Source organism: Nymphaea colorata, chromosome 4 (assembly GCF_008831285.2).
Source record: "Nymphaea colorata isolate Beijing-Zhang1983 chromosome 4, ASM883128v2, whole genome shotgun sequence".
Taxonomy (NCBI): domain Eukaryota; kingdom Viridiplantae; phylum Streptophyta; class Magnoliopsida; order Nymphaeales; family Nymphaeaceae; genus Nymphaea; species Nymphaea colorata.
In genome coordinates, this window is record NC_045141.1 from 26,814,046 (window position 1) to 26,834,131 (window position 20,086).

A 20,086-nucleotide genomic window follows, 5' to 3' on the forward strand; every position below is an offset into this window, starting at 1 on the left:
ACCTGAAGTAATTATAGTTGTTACATGTTAGTTTACAATCGGATCTGGATTTGATAAATCGGAATGTGTTAGTAACTAGATCTGAATGTGATGTTTACATGTAAGTCTCACTACCTAAGAAAGTATATTTTTGGGACCCAGTGCAGTTCACTTAAAACCTAATGAAATAGGGCCTTAGAATGAGCAAACAAGATGTCATTGTTCTTTGCATCCTTGAACAAGTGGAAGCGGATGTCCTGCTAGCTCGAGTTTCTTTGTCTTCCACACTTGAAGATGGGATATTGCTGAATTCCAACTGGGCATGCCTACAAGTTTGTGCACTTCATGTCTGACGTTTGTATTCATTTCGATGGAACATCATCGCATGTCACATCTCTTATCCTCCTCATTTCGCTCATTGATTATCAATTCCCATTGTCTGCTGTACTTAGTTAAAGAATGTTTCACAAACAAAGCACATTTAACTTTTGAAGTAATAATTAAATAAAACGCACTCATGTTTCTTTATTTTACATTCAGTGACTTGATCATTTACATGTAAACAAGGAAGAAGCTAAATGGAAATTCTTGATTGAACCGCTAGGTTTTTTTTAAGTCCTCAATTAAGTAACACATTTCATTTATAAGAAAAGAAAAGAATTGCAAGAGCAATTTTCCTCATTTAATTGCAGGTTTTTGCCTTGGCTGCTGTCATGATTCATTGAGAACTCCAAACATAAATATTCTTTACTATAAAAAATATTCAAATACTTACATATTAATATTCTTAACATGCTAATCACATTATTTAATAATGGTAATTAATTAGCTTCATTAGCTTGAGAGAATAAGGTGGAAAAAAGCAAACTATATCTCTTTTAGAGTATGGGCATTACGTATGTATTGTAGTTATACCTTTCTATTCGATTTCTTAATGGCAAATAAAGCTTTCTTTGGCTTAACTAGCCATCTTTTCCTGGCACTTTTATCGGTGTGAATGTTTATATCCAACTTCAACATGACATCCCACACTCCTGCCCTTAGAAGTACAATTGCATATGGGATTTCCATATCCATTACTACTATACTGATTTTTTTTTTAAATTGTTTTATATAATAGATAATGTTGTTATTTTGCACAATTAAAATATTAAAACACGTAGGAAAGAGTGGGTATGTTAACAATTTATAACAAGTGTAGTGAGGCAAACAAGCTGAGAACCAATTGTATGCAATTGGTACTTATTCCTCATCACTTGAGCGCACTCAAGTCGGTGAGTTGGAGACAGAGTGCCACCACTTTGACATGTAATTGACATTGGCAGCAAAAGTGGAATGCATGGCAATGAAGAATGTGCCAATAACGATAAAAATGACTTTGTCAACTGCTTAGTCCTTACAATTTCAGTGTCCCGTTCTTTTGGGGCACCATTTACCAAGGCTATGGATGAATACAAAACGTAAAGCAAACGAAAAAAAGTGTTGAACTACTGTGCTCTCTTGCTAATATGCTGTTTCGTTTAGAGGCGTGAAAGACAACAAGGGTGATGGGACCCTGAAAAAGAGTAAGGCTGCAGGGAGCATATAAGTTAGTTACCATCGACCGCCGTTGTATGTAAAGAGACACCGGGCTCCGCACAATCTCGGGAGAAGATGAACACTCTGTGCAGCAGGGTTGATGGCCCCAGGTTAGTAAAAAGAGAAAGACTAATCTAAGACAAGAAACCCATGGAGGACATCCTCCTTCCCAAAATTTAAAGCCCCCAACTCGTAAGGAAATAAATGTTTTCATCCTTCCTCCTCCAATTATTTTATCCATCTTTTAGTCTTCATGTCCTTTTCAGTGATTTCCATTCCAAGGCAGCCAGAGTAGTTACGTAGAACGCGGATAGCTGAATCGAGAGGATAGCTCTATATTCACGTTCAACAATCAACAAAGGATGGCTTTCAAACTTGACCATCTACTAGCTAGAACAGCAGTTATTACCGATAATACATTATTCATCCTTTTTTTTTAAAAGGAGGCGGCCATCTGGACCAGCGTTCGCCACGTACTTGGAATTGGTGACAACTTTGAATAATTCCATAGGAAATTTATGAAGCACAGATCAGTAAATTTTAACTTTCCCTCAAAACGCAAATGATATGGCTTTCAATCTCTGCGTTAAATCCCATTAATTCCCTTAAAAATCCCATTAACTTGTGACAGAAGAGGTTGAGCCCGACGGCGTTCTACGCACCTTCTCAACAACCTTCATTTCGTTTTGGTGGCAAAAGTCTAAAAAGTGCTTTATCTGTCCAAGAATAACACCCTTATCCACCACGTAACGGGTGTTGTTGCCGATTGCACAAAATCCGAGTGAAGCGCGAACAAGGGATGGCCCTTGTAATTTAACCAAAACCAGCGTGTCTATGACGTCATGTTTAGGTGACAAGAAAGAGAGCGGGAGACGTCGTCTTTCTAGACGTTTAACAGAAGAAGCAAGCAGTATTTAAAAAAAAAAAAAAAAGAACGCCCCAAGAAAGAGAGACAAAAAGGGAAAAAAAAAAAGGTTGCGCAGCTTCTTCTTCTGCGACTTGGTCATCCATGGCGTGCTTTCGCAGCAAATTACCGAGTCAATGTCATCTGTTTAAGGATCAACTCGGTTTCTTTTCATTCGGTGACGGCCTCTCGTTCGCTTCCTTGCCCGAAATCCCGAACTCGTCCCTTTCATCTAAGGACGTCCTGGAGGCCAATTTTCAAATCCTACATCCTCATTTACTTGTTTTCAATTTCCTCTTCCGCTCTTCCTTTTTTCCCCGTCACTTGCCTGGAATCGGTGATCTACGTCCTGTGGTCCGGCAATGAGGAGGTGGAGAGATCTGCTGCTTTGCTCCTTGTTGCTGGTTTCTCTTCTCCGGAGTTCGCTCGTTCTAGGGCAAGAGCCAGGTACGTCTCAAGAAACTGAATTAGAAGAACTGGATATTATTTTTCTTTTTTTTTTTCTTGCTCTTTGAGTCGGGGTCAGACCTCCTGGAAGTTTTCGCCAGAGCACTGCAAAAACTGGGTGCAAATTGGTGTTCACTGGAAGGAACATACAATGTGAGGTTTCCGACAGTCAATTGTGAGGATCTGTCTACTGTCTCCTAGATATGCGATACCTCAAAAATATCGGCATGCTAGCCGACATGTTTCGAGATATTAATTAGTAAAATATGATCAATCCTGGACACGCGATATCCTTGCCATGCAACATGAATCTAAATTGGTCAACAAGCTTCAGGCTTGGAATTCTAGTAAACACGGAAAAGTGGAGATCTCATTACTTTGAATTCATGGGTTCTTATCTGAGAAGCGAGCTGGCTGTTAACAGGCAAGCAAGCAAGCAAAAGGAAAAAAAAAAAATGTAAGCCATGCCATTTAAAAAAAAAAAACAAAAGCAAACACTTGGTTGTTTGAGCTTGAAAAATTACAGTACGTACTATTAATTCTAAGCACTGGGGTGTCCTTTCCATGCTTGGACTAAAAGGTTACTATCGAACCTCTGCAGGATTCATAAGCATAGATTGCGGGGGAGTGGAAGAAGGCTATGTGGATACCACTACCAATATAAGCTATACTTCTGATTCCAATATTATGAAATTTGGGGAAAGAAGAACAATTGCAAGTGATTACATATCGTCAGTGTCTCAATACCTACAGCATCTTAGAAGTTTCCCAAATGGAACAAGGAACTGTTACACTGTGCAACCAGTGATCTCCGGAGTAAAGTACCTTCTCCGGGCTTCTTTCATGTATGGCAATTATGACGGTTTGAATTCTTTCCCTCAATTCGAGCTCTCTGTAGGTGTTAATTCTGTGAGAACTATTACGAGTTCAAATTCAAGTAAGTGGTTGTTCGTTGAAGTTATGTTGGTGCCTACGGATACTTATGTCTCAGTCTGCCTTCTCAAGACTACCACTGGGATTCCTTTTATATCCTCCATAGAACTTCGTCCAATGAATGGAACTGGTTACAAAATTCTGAACGACACAACAGCCATGGTTCTGGAGCGACGGCTCAATTTTGGGACGACAGATGCTGTTACATACAGGTACTTAGATCTGGAAATCAATCTGTAAGAAGCCTTGTTTGATGTATTCCTTCAACATATCTCTCTCCTTATACCTGGTTAGCATTTGCAGCGTCCTGTCTATATTGTTCGTTAAATTTAAATAAATTTCTATTAAATCTTTTGATAGTCAAATTAGTGAAAAAATGAAAATATGCTTACCTTTAAGATCAAATAGTTATTCTTATTAATACCTGAATTCCAAGAACATATTAGAGCATGCATACTACCATCTTTTTCAATCTGAACATGATAAGGGAGACAAAAACAAAAATTGAGCTTGAGTAATTTTGTGTTACATAGCAAAACCAAAGGACAGAGGGGCATGTTCATGTGACAAGATCATGTTTACTTCTTTCAAGAGGTTACAGAGTTTTTGCTCAAACAACATGGAAGAGGTAGATTCAGGAAATGGAGAGAGAGAGAGAGAGAGAGAGTTCTGTAATTCCCTTTTTCTTTAATGTCTATGTCCAAATAAATTTATGCTTTTATTTTCCTAGAGATCATAGGATAGTTACCATTTTAAAATCAAATTCAGAAGAAACTACTATCTAACAGAGGTTGCTGTGTGTATCCTTTCAGATAAAGATTCACCATGCATAAAAAGACGCAAGAATATTTCTGTTTTTTTATTTCCTGATACCTTTTCAGGCACCCTTCATTGTTATCAGCTACAATTGCAGCATCCAAGGACTGTGCTTATTAGGTGTCTTGAGCTTCCATAGTACATATATTAAATTTAACTGACATGATTTCCCATGAATATAAATTCAAAACAATAGCTTTCCTCACTGACACCGGATTGAAAGCTCTTGTAACTCTTGATTCAGTACTAACAACCTTCTTCATGATAAGTCTTGATTGCCTTGATTTAAAGTTCCATAGCCACAAGTGCAAGAAAAATAAAGAAAATGATAGAAACTGGAAAATATCGTGATATATTAAAAAACGTTAAAATTGAATTTATCATGATTTTTTCGCCATTTTTTCATTTATTTTTATTTCATTTTCTGTTTTTATTTTTTTCAACCTTTGTTTCATTGTTTTATTGCCTCTTGTTTTAGGTATTTAACATAACCTCCTAAATGCAATACAATACTTATTATTTTTTTATTTCTTTTATTTTTACCTAACATTTTGATTTTTTATGTTTTTAAAAAACTCTGAGATCTTCCCGAGAAAAACAACTTTGGTGATATATACCCGATAAAAACCTCGCCGATAAAACCCCAAGAATGAAATTTGTGGCTATGATTTAAACAAAATTTTAATTGCATTTTATGGATCCTGACCCTGCATCTCAAATGGTCTTTCTTCCAGGTATCCTGATGATATGTTTGATCGCTTGTGGTTATCACCACCTAGAAGCACTTCGTTAAAGTCCATCAACACCTCACATGCTGTTGTTTCAGACAGTTATTTTGAACCACCATCAGTTGTTATGCAGACAGCATTGGTCAATCCAAATTCAAGCAATGGAATTCTATGGAATCCCTCAAATCTACCTAATAATTCCTATTTTTACATGAGTATACATATTGCTGAAATACAAAAACTGAAGAACAACCAGACTAGAGAATTCAACATAACTCTGAACTCCGAGGACTGGTATACAAATGAAAAGCCCCGTTATCTGACTGCAGAAACTATATTCTCCACATCTAGCTACCTGCTCCCATCTGGGATTAACAAAGTGGAGCTCCTGCCCACAGAGAGATCTTCATTATCTCCCATTATAAATGCAATTGAACTATACACTGTCAAGTCACTGTCTAGTTCCTTAACAAACAAAGGAGATGGTAAGGCTCATGTTTATCAGAGAACAAGCATTAAGTTGTGAGACATTTCCCTGTTTTTGGCTAACTGTGTGCCTCTTACGATGACAGTTGATGCACTTACTAGTATTGCAACTGAACTTGGCATCACCAAAGATTGGACAGGAGACCCTTGTTTGCCTCAACGCTATGCTTGGGAGGGATTGGCTTGCAGTAATGATTCCTCGCCGAGGGTTATCTCTCTGTATGCATTTGCCTATGCAAAGCTATATAAACTTGAATATTTGTAACTGCAGATGCTTTCCAGTATAATGCATGTGATTAAGAATAAGGTTCTCCATCTAAGTTTTTGTATTATTAACTTCTTAGGGATTTATCAGACAATGGGTTGACTGGTGAAATTCCTCAAAATTTATCAAGACTTACAGCCCTAGAGAGTTTGTGAGTATGCATCAGCTTCAAACAGTGATATTGCATGTGCAAATGACTGAACATTCTAGTAAAACATTGGCAGGAACTTAGCAGGAAACAACCTGACAGGTCCAATCCCATCATTTTTTACTGATTTGATCCATCTGAAAAATTTGTAAGTTTCAGATATATTTACACGATGCAAACCATGTCGTTCTGGATCATTTTCTAACCCCCGAATTTTTTATGTATGTAATTTGGATATATCTGGTTCCATGCTCAATGCACTGGATGATATTGGAGAACAGAAATTTGTCATCCAACAATCTCACTGGCTCAGTTCCAGATGTTCTTCTGCAGAAGCAGCAAAATGGAAGCCTTTTGTTGAGGTTAGTATTGTCAAAGATTGATATTCCCCTCTTGTTGGTACAGTTGTTGCTACTGTTACTATTTATTGGCAAGCTGATATAGGCAGTCTGTCTTCCCAATCTATTGTCAGTGCCTTGTATACACATATACTTGGCCACTTTTATCAGGTTGTGAGTGTCAATGTGGGAACTTTTTAGTGAGACAAATCAATATGCAAATGACATGCGGTGCAACAAACATGTATGCATGCATAGACAGATGGCTGCTGTAATGATGTAACTTTGCTAACCAAATATAATATCCAATAATAACATTTAAGATATTAACATATAAATTAAGGATTTTTTTAAACGAGAGGAGAGGCCCCTTTCTGAGTAATGCTTATTTAACATAAGTACCAGGCTGTAACGAGCATATGAAACAATTTTCCAGTATTTGTTAAAAGTATCACCATTATTAAAATTATGATCATGTGCACCTCATCTTTACATGTACAAGATGTCATCAAACAAACACATCAAATAAACACAACTTGCCATACATTTGTCTGTAATATCACTCAGTGAATTTTCTTTCTTTCATTTTAATGTTTATGTTCCTTTTTCAACTGCTAACCTCCTTAACCATACCATGCTTTGTGTTTCCCAATTTTTTAAAGATGATTGTGTTGTACTTTCTGCTTCTAGATTGTCATGTCTTGCTTCTCCTTCCTACTCCAACAGCGTCAATCTCAATGTTGATCAACTGTTGTAACATCCCCAATGCCCCAGTGGAAGTCCACGATATGGGATGCTAAACTAAGGTCTATTCCTGGGCAGAACTACTCAACGAGGTTGCTATTGTGGTCAAGAAACATCTCACAGAATATTGAGCTGTGGTAGTGCAACAGAATGGTAACCAGGATTCAGAATACAATTGGCAGATAAAGTAAATGTTAAGATCAGAAAAAAGATGTCCTAGATTGCAACGTTCTGAATAGAACTAAGACTAGGATGTCAGATAGAGCCTCACAAAACAATTATAATGGATGTGCCTGGTCCAACTCCAAATTTGTGGGTGCATCTATGAGTTCCCATCTGTACAATTACCATTCTCACTATTCATGAACCAGCTATTGTTCGTTCACTTCTAGTTTTGTGCATGCTTAGCTTCCAAATTTTGAAGTATTATATTATAATCTGGGTCAGTTTATTTGTTCCTGAGACCAATACCGTACAACTTCATTCACATTATCTAATTGAATGATGAGGGTCAAGATTGCAATTCAAATTCTATTTATATGACCAAGTATGCTAAAAACCAAATTGTTGATCAGATCTAATAAATAACTTTGGCTTATTAACTTTTTTCTTCATTGTAGTGTTTCTGGCAATGAGAAGCTTTGCTTATCAAGCACTTGCAATGCATCTAAAAAGAAAGGCAATGTAGGAGTAATTGTTGGAATAGCAGTTGCTGCTGCTTTGTTAGTGGTTGCACTCTGCATTGCTACTTTTGTGATGATGAAGAGGAGAAAGCCTGGAAGTAATTATTCTATCTTAAGCTAGTACCATTTGGCTGCTCCTTCGTTGTATTTGAGTTTCTCAAAAGTCATCATGTAGCTTGTTACTAAGATGTGTGTGTTGTGCTTTTTTTTTTTTTTTTGAATTACACTAGGTAAGCAACCAATAAACAACAGTGCCAGACCGGTAGGAAGCTCAAATGGTTACCAGCCATTCACTCACGTGGAAGTGACAAAGGTCACAAATAATTTCAGTAGAAAAATTGGTGAAGGAGGTTATGGTCCTGTGTTCCATGGGCATTTACGGAATGGACAAAATGTGGCTGTGAAGATACTTTCTAGCAAGTCAAAGCAAGGATCCAAAGAATTCCAGACTGAGGTGGGTGAACTAAGTATTTATTTAGTACAATATCTTTATGAAGTTGTAAAACAAGAAAGGTAAGAACTATTCTCTTTATGAACTAAGTATTTATTTACTACAATATCTTTATGAACTAAGTATTCTCTTTTAGGTGATTCTTCTTTCGAGGGTTCACCACAAAAATCTGGTGTCACTGATTGGATACTGTGATGAGGCAGAAAATATGATTTTGATCTATGAATACATTTCTAGAGGAAACCTCCAGGATATTCTTTCAGGTGATTCTCATTCTAAATTTTGTCAACATCCGATATGTTTTTTGTGGAAAAGCCCATTGTGTATCAATGTGTGAGACAATCATGGTTCCATGAAAACTGAATTCTGACGATCATACTAAGTACCATCTCTGGTAGGGAGGTCATAGCTTAAAGCCAAATAACCAATTCAGCATATCGAATGATTTTTACTTTAATCCACTTGTTTGAAGTTTTGAACAAATTGCTGAGAAGATTTTTTGTGGCATTGTCACATATATTGTGTACGGGTATTACGAGGAATTTCTCAGGTATAACATGGCAAAGTTGTATGTCTTGGGAATGTCTTGGGAATATCTCGGCAAATTTTTAAAAAATTTAAAACATTTAATAAATCCTGAAAATTATAAAAAAAATAAAAAATACGAAAAAAACGTGTATTATATGCGTTTTTTTCACTTTTTTTTATTTTCTGGTGTTTTTTAAAAAAATACATGTCTAATTGCCGTTTTATATGCTGACTTACTTTTCGTGTATTTAACGCATTTTTTTCACTTAAGATGTGTTTTCTGTGACAGTAGTTTGTGGGAATCCTATGGCATGTAGGTGCATGTCTACAATCAAAGCTAAACATTTCTTAATCAATTTGCGTTCCATGTGGTTACATTTGCTCTAGCAAGACCACTGAGCACTATGTCACAGTTTGTCAATTTTATCTAAATGATAAACACATTTTTGGGATTTAATTTTTCTTTTGCTGTATTCTTCTAGACAAGTTCTTGAGTGACCTTTTTAATTGAAGTAACTAAAACTCTGGCAACAGGACATGTTTTCTATCATGGTTCTAGTTTAGATTGTTTGGATTGAACATAATTCTTGGCACATGCTTTTGATACTTGACACAGTTGATTGGTGTATTCTAGGTGTCTAGGGTCAATCAATGTAAAGTTGGATCCAAATAGGTTGCAGCAGTGTTATCCATATTCTGTACGATACATATTGTATAGGTCGGCAAAACCTATTTGATATGTCTACGAAACACATTTTTCATGTGTATTGTAGGTGTATTGCAAGGAGATGTGTTGTGCCCCTGTCTAGAAACCCATTCATGAGTTCAAAAAGAGAGATTTTGTGTTTCTTCTTCTACAAAAAGTATATAATCACTCAATTTCAAGTTTTAAGTATATTTCTATTGTTTTGTAAAGTTTATCATATGTTTCCATTTATTTTATGAAGTTATTTGTTTTATTTTTTTGATGTGTCGTCAATATATTATGGCTTATGAATGATGAACCATGAATATTCATTGTGTGTGATGAATTTTTTTATATAAAACACATTTTTCCTGATTTGTTGAATTTTCTCTATTTTTCTATTTTTTAATATTTTTATGATTAAAAAATAATTTTACAATTGTTTATAATAAATTACGATATGTTACGATACGGCCTATGTCACACGGGTGCGGATGAAATACGGGTGCGGATACGGTAATTTTCAAAATTTTCGGATACGCGGACACGGCTAAATTAAATATTCTAAAAAATGATAAGATTTAAAAAAAACATTAAATTAATAGTTCACTCTTACAATCTTGTGAGAAAATGTATTTTATCACAAAAGTACTGAATATCTGAAAGGATTGTTCATGGAAATAATTGGATGAATCACAAAAAATTGATAAAATGAAAAAAAAACATTAAATGTTTGATTTTTATTTTTTGCCGTGTCCTAGCAAGTCTCGTGTCGGCGAGTCGACACGGGTACGCTGCCTCTTTAGCCACGTCCGTGTGACGTAGGATACGGCATATAGGTCAGCCCAACTGATACGCATTACGATATGCCTTTTACAACATTGGGTTGTGGTACCCCCTCCTTCCTAATCTGATGTCCGTAAATTGGACAGAGAATAAGATTAGAGTTGGTTAGGGAATTCAAAGTCCTTTGTTGAATTCAAGTGAGTTGGGTTGGATTCAGGTCAGACAGTGTTCTAACTTCTAAGCAATTTAGTGTGTTGTATTGTATGTTATCATGTTATGAGAAGAAAACCATACATTACATTCTAATACATTTTCGAAAGTAGTTTGAAAGGTGTTACTGTCCCATATTGGGTGTAACTTTTGATACACCCATCTGCCATCCCATCATACATTACAGTACGAGACAGGGTGTATCTTTTGTTGCACCTGCAATGCATGAGAAAAATAATAGACATAAGTATTTTTCTTTTTTGAACCTAAAGTATATAAATTTCTTAATATTGAGCATTAACTTTGTCATAAAAGGATTCATGCACATTTAAAGTAACAGAAATAAGATTTGCATATGATTTTATGCAACAACATTAGAGCTTTTATCATCTTTTCTCGAAGAGCCTTTGTCCTCCAAAGTAAAAAAAATTTCAAGTTTATGACCATTAACTTTTTCCAAGACTCTAAAAGTCGTGTGCAATAAAAACTTATTCTTTTTTATGCTCATTTAATTATATTTAGTAATGTAGGTGGTCAATTTTGACTGTTTCTAATTAATGTATGCATGTTTTAGGCTATGTCACATGGTTGCGAGGTGAGGGTGCTGGTGTGGGATGCGGCAAGTCCCAAAAAAAATTGGGTGCTGGTGTGGTGAGAGCATATATACATATATATATATATATTTATATGTGTGTGTGTGTGTACATATATTATATACATATATATGTTATTTGTTATCTAAGTAATTTTAGTTGTCTATATTTTTAAACTTTTTTTTATCAAGGTTACCTTGAATCAATATATCAATGAAAACTCAGCCAAAACATTTTTCAGAATGGCCAAAACTCATTTGACGCTCTATGCGGGTGCGGGTGCGCCACCATTCTTGGCGCACCCATGTGACTTAGGTTTTAGGTAGCACATACTTGTTATTTTGTTATGTTTGTGCAATTCATGTTTTGTCATATTCTTTCTTTGGTAATATTATTTTGTATCTTCTTGTTTTGATTTTCCTATTTTCAGTATTGAAAATTAAATTTAATTTCTTAATTTACATGAAATCAGATACATAGTTAACTTTGGACCCAAGTGGGATGAGTTACCTTACATGTTTTACAACATTGGGGTCGGATGCTACGGCTAGATTGGAGTCTCAAAGTTGGATTGCTTAAAGAAGTAAAGTTTATATGCATAAGTATGTTTTGTATTTTATCTGAAGATGCTTGCACTGGCATCCTACTCTTACAATCATTTCGAAAATTTTGTATGCTAATGAAGGAAATGAAAATATTTTCCATAGTCTGTTTGTTATACATCCAATAGAAAGACAAGACCTGCTGGACCATAATGGCAACTTCACCATTGTCACACAATCAGCAGGAACACTGTTCGGGTGTTTTTTGTTGCCCATATTGGTATACCAGTAGTGCTAGTATTTATATCTTTTGTTGTTAAACATGTTTTTCATGTCATATATTGTAATCCTTCACATAATATTATGCCTTAATTTTTTTTTTTCTTCTCTAATGTTCTAAGGTTTGATTGTAAATAGCATATCAGATGTTGGTCCTCATGCATCAGAGAGGTGTTGTGGTTGGCTTCATTCTTGTTTCTGGTCCTCTGAATGTCAAAAATTTCAGGATCTGCTTGAGTTGAGGAAAAACTGGTCCATGTGTGAAAACATGCCTATATGCATGAATAATATATGAATCCTCCAAATTCCACTGTAGAAACTGTTAACGTCATAACACATCCAGAAAAGAATTAGAAGTTAGAACCGAAGCGGAAAAACTGTGATTTTTTTTTTTCAGCAGATGAAACTGCTAGGCAAATACTTAATTCACATTTCCAGATCATTTTACTAAATAGAATGGTAAATAAGTAAATTGTCAATTGACCATGATTTTGTAGTTGCTGTTTAAAAATTTCCCATTGCAAAAAAAGGTCAGAAATATATGACATGCCTTCTTGATTCAGGCCGCTCACAGCTTAACCTGGATTGGAATCAGAGGCTTAAGGTGGCTTTCGGTGCTGCACAAGGTCAGCCCTTCTTACCTATGTTTTTTTTTTTTTTCTTATCACATTCTTCGTTATGTGTTATATTCTAAACAACAAATTTGCAGGCCTCGATTACCTACATTCTGGGTGCAACCCTGCAATAATTCACAGAGATGTGAAAAGTGCCAATATACTCTTGAATGAGAAGCTTGAAGCTAAGATTGCAGATTTTGGCATGTCCAAGACTGGTTTTCCTGATGGTATTACCCACATATCCACCAAGGTCGTTGGTACTCCTGGATATTTGGATCCAGAGTGAGTTTCTGCTTTAAACCAAAAGACTTTAGCCTGTATTTGAAGTTTCACATGCAGAATACAGCACAAACTGATGCCCACTAGTGCTTCAATTTCCCAACAGTAACTTGTTATTTCCGGCACTTAAGGGTGCTGGTGTTGTATGTTTTGGGGTCCTAACACATGATATGCAAGTCACCTACCATCATCATGTACCTTGTAACAACTGGCCCACTTCATACCAGGCTTGAGCTTCCAATTTGGCAGATCTTAACCTGCCCCTAACAGCTTCAGTTCTAACCCTAGGAACTAGGACAATTAATCACTTAATTTACCCCCTCCCCATTGAAGCTTTCTCATCTTGAGGCACATTCATGGGACCATTACAAACTGTTTTCATTGCCAAATGGCCCCTTACGGTACACGTGTTCGTATGTGCAGGATTGCAGGTCCAACTGTTGAACCAGCTCTTGTACCAATATAAAAACCCGGCCCATCCCACACTGGTCTGGGGCTTCCAAGTGTCTTGGTCTGGGGCTCCCACTTTGGTGTCTTCCGGCTTGCCCCCTGCCAACAACGGTTGTAGCCCAAAAAGGCTAGGAACCAGAACAATTAATCACTTAACCAACCCCCTTTATAAGCCCTTGAACATTTATCATTAGCATGTCAACTTAGTTTGGTTTCTTTTGCCTTGATTCTGTACTAGTTGCATAAAATGCAGAAATTCGGCTGTATCTGCAGCACAAGGCAAAGAAAATTCTTGTGCTCATAGAGCCAGCCATAAATGAAGCAAAAAACTTCGTGAAGGCTAATTTTCTTTTCTTTTTTTTTTTTTGGTGGATAGGATGAGTGTTGGAGTCAACTCTTGCATGTCTACTTTCATACAATAGCTGTACAAGTTTGCTGATATAAATAATTCTTCTTTTCTCTATGACAGATATTACTTGACAAATCGTCTTACTGAAAAAAGTGATGTCTATAGCTTCGGCATTGTTCTTCTTGAACTGATATCGGGCTTGCAGCCAATTATTGTTGAGCCATCAGGAGAAAGGGTTCATATTGTTAATTGGGTATGGAGAATTGTTCTACCATGTTTACAATGTTTCTCTTTTACTTTATGCTTTGTTTAACAGTCAACAACAGGACCTGGTACAGGTCCTTCATGAGAAATTACCTTCTCTTTGGTCCTTTAGGTTGTGTTTGTTTCACCATAGATCTCAGAACCTGGTGATCTAAGATCACTACAATCTCAGATTCATGGACTTAAGGGTGGACCTCCCCACTCCCCTTCCCCCCCCCCTCCCAATCCATCTTAAATCCATGGTTTTTAACATGTAACGTGGATTTAAAATCCATGCTTCAAGGTTAATCTGAGGACCCTTCCAAAACACACCTTTTAATGCAGCTTCGGATCTAAGATTCGAGGCTATCAAACACAATCGATCATAAAGTTTTAGGCTAGCTCAGTTTGTTTTTGCAGTTGTTCCTTGTCTTGTCTTGGCTGGCTTCTTTTTGAAGATGTTTGGCTTTTAATACAATTCTTTGTTAGAGATTCAAGCATTTATTTGCATGAAATTTTAGTATTACATATGACAAAAGATATATAAATAAGGTGCATCTATCTATTAGTATAGTACCTTTTTTGTGTTCAAAAGCTAATAATTTGTCCTCCTTGCTCCACTCGAGTTTCTGAAACCGAATTTCTGGCCACTAGCTTCTCATATGCCATAAGAAACTTAAAGGAATATAATGATTTCACTTCACGTGTTTTGTCAAGTCCAGGGTTCATAGTGAATCGATCTAACAGGGTTCTAGATCATAGTTCAAAAAATTAATAGAAGATTAGATACAGTAACCAAACTGAGCTGATACCTTATCCAAGTTAGAATAATGATAAGTGATTATTCAGTTTGACTGTTAACTTTTAAACTATGTCACATGGGTGCTTCTAAATGGCTGCCGCACCCATGTTGACATTGGTGCTGGTGCTGGTGCTGGTGCTGGTGCTTGTGCTTCTCCAACACAGCACATTCAGTTCGGTCAATCAAATCGAATCAAAACGACCATTTTAAATGTGCACATAACTAAATTATCTTTAATACAAAAAAATTATATATAAATATAAATAAATAAGGCTACTAAACAGTTGATAACTATGTAACCAATGATTTATATACACACACACACATAAATATACACCCTCACCGCACCTGCACCTAATTTAAAAAAAAAAAAAAAAAATTACCGCATCTTCACCTGCACCCCGCTCTAAGGTGACATATCTTTTAAAGAATCTGAAGAATGATTTAATGTACTTGCATGGTAGACTAATATGAATATCTGGTACATTTGCCCGCCAGCCTACGGGAATATCGATTAGGAATTTCATGCTGTATATTCAGAGATATAGTTTGATCAATGGACGAATGTGCAGTCAGTGGCTAGACAAGCTTTCCTATGTTTGGCGCACTGGGAAAAACTGATTTCTGTTATGACCTGCAATTTTACTTTTTCACAAAGAAGTAAACATCCCTCGTGGCCCCTTTAGACAATCTTAAGGCCCTGTGGAAAACCTACTCTTTCTTTACTTCAAAGAGGAACATCCCTTTTGACGCCAAAACCAAGCTTGTAAAATTGTTTGTCGGGTTGACGTGGTGCTAGTTGCCGCTTTGTCAGTAATTACGAACTTGAACAACACCATATATGGTACATGCATATAGCTTTCCAACACACCAAAAAACATAGACTAGATATGGTCTCGCAGCCTCCAAATCAAGGCATTGCTGAGTCCTGAATTACTTGCAGATGTTCATCTTTTGTGCCTTTAAATTTTGCTCATGCTGGTAAGCAGAGTTTCTGAAAATTGTTCATTTTTTTGCACAGGTTCGACCAAAGCTGCTAAGAGGAGATCTTGCAAGTGTTGCAGATCCAAGATTTTGTGGTGCTTATGATGTGGGTTCAATGTGGAAGGTGGCAGAGACAGCACTCGAATGCACCGCCTTAAAAGATGCAGAAAGACCAGCGATGAGCATGGTCGTTAGTTATTTGAAGGAAGCCATTGAATCAGGTTCACCCCCTACTGTTTCAGCACTTGTGTCACCATCCGAACCTCTGAGGGGTGTATACGCTCTCAGCTCTGGAACAGACAGTGAAACTGGTGTTAGCTATGCTGCTCCATTAGCGAGATAGTAGAGAACTCTTTTTTATATACTTTTTTTTATCATTCTTCATGGATTTCTTTTTAATTTTCTTGGTTGAATTGATGTAACTTTGTAATAAATGTATTAATTTGTAATAAATGTGTTAAAGAGGAAGAATATCACGTGTCAAACTTCCCTGGTTCGTTTTTTAGCATTTTCAGTTGATAGAAGTCTCTTAGTGAGAGTACATAATCCTTTTCAGTGTCTCAAAGAAATAATTTTGTTGCCGGAATGGAAAGTTGCATCCAAATACATGCATATTTCAGTGTCATTATTGAACGCTATATCATCCGCTACCTGCAATTTCATTCTATCTGCCCCATGATCCATCTCATCGGATATGATTCAGGTGTGGTCGTGGATTCAGATCCGACCAAAAACTATCTATGCCCAGTCTGTCTCATTCAAAGTCAAAAAGTAGGCTTGAAGTTGGCCATCCATGGCAACGTCCTTACAAAAGGTATGGCATTTCCGGTTTATAGGAGAAGCCATGCGCAACACGACTCTGTCGTTTAACGTGCCTCAGGTCTGAGTGCAGCACGCGTTTAAGCGGGATACTTTAGGGAGCTGAGAAAGGTTATGATGATCCTCGAATCTTGTTTGGAAAAAAAAACCATTTTATAACAACCTGTTCCACATTCATGCCGATGTATCTTAATTTTCACTTTAACAGATTCAGTTTTAACGTAAAAAGTTAGGAACTAAAATAATCAGTTATTTAACAATAGATATGAGATTAAATTTTTGAGGTGTATGAATTTGCCTGCATCTTTATAACACATGCATCCACACATGTGGGATTCCAAGGTAAGACACTTCTATATTGGACTCCGGCCCTTGGTCCAACGGATCTTTATCCACCTCTTGAAAGTTTTGGTTTCGACTTAAAAAGACTAAAACCAAGATAAGCAGTCACCTAACAATTCTCTTTACAAGTCTCACAATATTAGTCACAAACTTAGATATAGAACTAAACTTTTGCGGTATAGAACTAAACTTTTGCGGTGTTACAATTTTGCCATTTGTGATCTTCTATGAGACTATTGCAATTGGAAAAATCACTTGCAAATATGACTGTCAGCCTGAAATTCTTAATCAAAAGATTAAGGCATTACAACTATGAGTTTTGGACCTGAACCAGCTGAGTTCCAACATCTGTTTTAGCAGGTCCAACTGCCCTGTGAAATCAAGTGACCAACAAATTCATGTTCGGTCATACTTAGTTCCTGCTATTTATGTGTCCTGGGTTGCGTAAGCATTAGCAATTACAGCTATTACATGCAATGGCTGGTTCTTTTATATTTTCTTCCAAATTAAAAATTTACATATGTATGCTCCCTTGATCTAAAGTTTTTATTTCTGCCACAGAAGCTACCAGAGAAGGTTATATGTTTGGGTGCCGAACATGGGAATTGATGTTTGGAACCCAACATGACCAAAGGTGCACCTGAGTAAAAAAAATATAAAAACGATTTAACATATACTTTTTTGGCAAAAACAACCGACAGACTCCCCCATTTTCTCTCTGAGTGAGTGCCTGAAATAGGACTCATGTAAAATGCCGAGATGCCAAGAACAGGACCCTACAAATTAGAAATCCACGCTTCGATCTGACTTCTTCTACATAGCCGGTAAGGCCATCGTCTCACACAGTTGGCGTTTCCTGTCTCCAACTCTACAGAATTATCAAGGTTCGCGAGTTCAAACTTTAAATCAGTTGGATTCATTTGAACTTAATTACGTCCGACGCTATAATTGATTGAAAGGGTCAAAACGCAAATGTCTAGATCCACGCCACCCGCATCGTCTTGCTTTTGTGGTTTTGTAAAGTCTCTCATCCCCGCCACACCGGATTTTGTACTTCTCTGGGATGTTGTCTTCATAAGCCGCGTTTGGCACCCACAGTGTTCCCTTTCAAAGGGTGGGCGGTGGCCCCATTGAGTCGCTCCATCATTCCAAAGGTTCTTAGCCGCAAGAAGCACAGTAATGGAGAACTTTGACTTACAGCCACATGACCGTATGCCCTGGAGTAGAGATTTGACGGGAAGCTTGTATATATGTATAAAAGACACAAGATTTTATTTGATGTCTGTTTCTTCCTGCTAACAAGAGCCAAATGGGGGTTTGGAAGAAGGCACTTAAGGCGACCATCATGAACAGTTTCAGGGAGATTAATTTTACAAAGATACAATTTCATAAGGAAATTCCTGGCGCTTATATGCCAACCTGAATTCTTCCCATGTATGTTTTTTCAGGTGCCCAACACTCTTTGAGGGCCAGTTTTTTTTTTCTTTCTGAAAATTCTGAAGGAGCTACTCAAATTCTCTACAAAATTTAGGATGAACATAAGAGTTTGCCTAAAAATAAATGTACTTTATTAAAAAAAAAAAAAAAAAAAACTCGGAAGGGCCCTTGCATCCTGACCTCCATTTTGGCTCCATCCTTGATGAGAGTAGAACGACAATCAAATGCAAAGCTTGATTGACGGACTTGATAACGTAAACTGGGTGACAATTTCTGCTATAAAATAAGCAAATATTAAATCTCAAATGTCCTTATGATTACGTCATTTAGTGGAAAAGATAATGTAGTTTTAAGAATCTACACACCTTACGGTGCACGAACCAATGAGTATTCATGGGGATTGCCGAACTCGGCGTGCTTGCTGCGGTCACATTGGCGAGAAAACAAGCACAAACCACCGTAAGGAGGTGAGACACAACGCATAATTAAGACATAATGGTAGGACAATTTTACAAAATAAAAAGCATTTAATGTGTTAAATAGATTTATACTGATAATAAAATATTATGAAAACTAGGCACATTATGTTGGTTTAGTGTGTCTATCACGTTATTCTTTTTCCTTCTAAGTTGACTTGCAATTGATCTGATAGTTCAAGTCCGCCTAATAAAGTTGTTCTTCATGAATTGCCAGGCGGGTTGTCAATATTGTCGTTCCTGTTGACTTGGTTTCCAGAGCTTTTAAACTTAATATTATAAAAAGAAAATGTGACATATGCTTCAATCCAATTAATCCTGCCAAACCAGTTTAAGTTGATTTACTTTGTACTCCATTTCAAAATTATAAATATGAGAGATCTAATTTGCAAAGACAAGATCAATGCACATGATCCAATTAATTAAAATGGAAGAGAAACTTCACTTGGATCAAATTATAACCAGTGAGGTTGATGATTCCGCATGAATTTGGTAGCTCGAACTCACAATTCATTAGCTTTCATTAAATTTGAACCAAACTAAGTTGAGGAACAGTACTACTTTTTATTATTACCAAACAAGCAAAATACAGACCCTACGAGAACAAAATTATGCTATCAACTCTAAAAAGTGAACTTAACCAGTGGACATGGGGATGCCAAATTAGATCAGATTTTGAATCTGATGTAATCCTAATTGTATTCGCTTTTTTGGGTGTTCACATATTTGAATTCAAATTTAAATATGAATAAAAAAAAAAAAAAAAAGAGTCTATACCCTAAATGAACCAGCTGGATCTGAATTCACAACCTGAATCTGATTTTTAAATTCACATCCGAACACAGATTGGACTTTTAGACCGAATATAAACCCCACTACAACATGTTAACAGTCAACATTCAAAATGTATAAACAGTGGGTATATGATATTTATTCAAAATTAGACCTAATTTAAATTGGAATTAGAATTTGATCACTTATTGATTTAAATTCAAATCTGAATTTGATTGGATGTCATTTCTTAAATCCGAATTTGATCTACTTTTGTAATCATATCTTAAATTTTTTTGTCATGACAAATTTTATATATGAATTTAGGTCGGTTATCGGGTTCAATTCAGCTTTCTTGACGTCCCTAACTGGATGAGTCAATTTGTGCATTACT

General features: G+C 36.5%; 1 protein-coding gene across 1 annotated transcript; it reads left to right on the top strand.

Moving 5' to 3' along the window:
* The first annotated feature begins 2,482 nt into the window (after window positions 1-2,482).
* Window positions 2,483-16,318, top strand: LOC116252834 (senescence-induced receptor-like serine/threonine-protein kinase). Its single transcript, XM_031627399.2, has 14 exons — window positions 2,483-2,908; window positions 3,510-4,053; window positions 5,392-5,870; window positions 5,958-6,090; window positions 6,216-6,287; window positions 6,361-6,432; window positions 6,566-6,646; window positions 7,987-8,147; window positions 8,280-8,503; window positions 8,637-8,763; window positions 12,687-12,749; window positions 12,833-13,022; window positions 13,939-14,071; window positions 15,885-16,318. The coding sequence occupies exons 1-14, from the start codon at window positions 2,824-2,826 to the stop codon at window positions 16,188-16,190; spliced, it is 2,670 nt and encodes an 889-aa protein (XP_031483259.1). The 5' UTR covers window positions 2,483-2,823; the 3' UTR covers window positions 16,191-16,318.
* The last annotated feature ends 3,768 nt before the right edge of the window (window positions 16,319-20,086 follow it).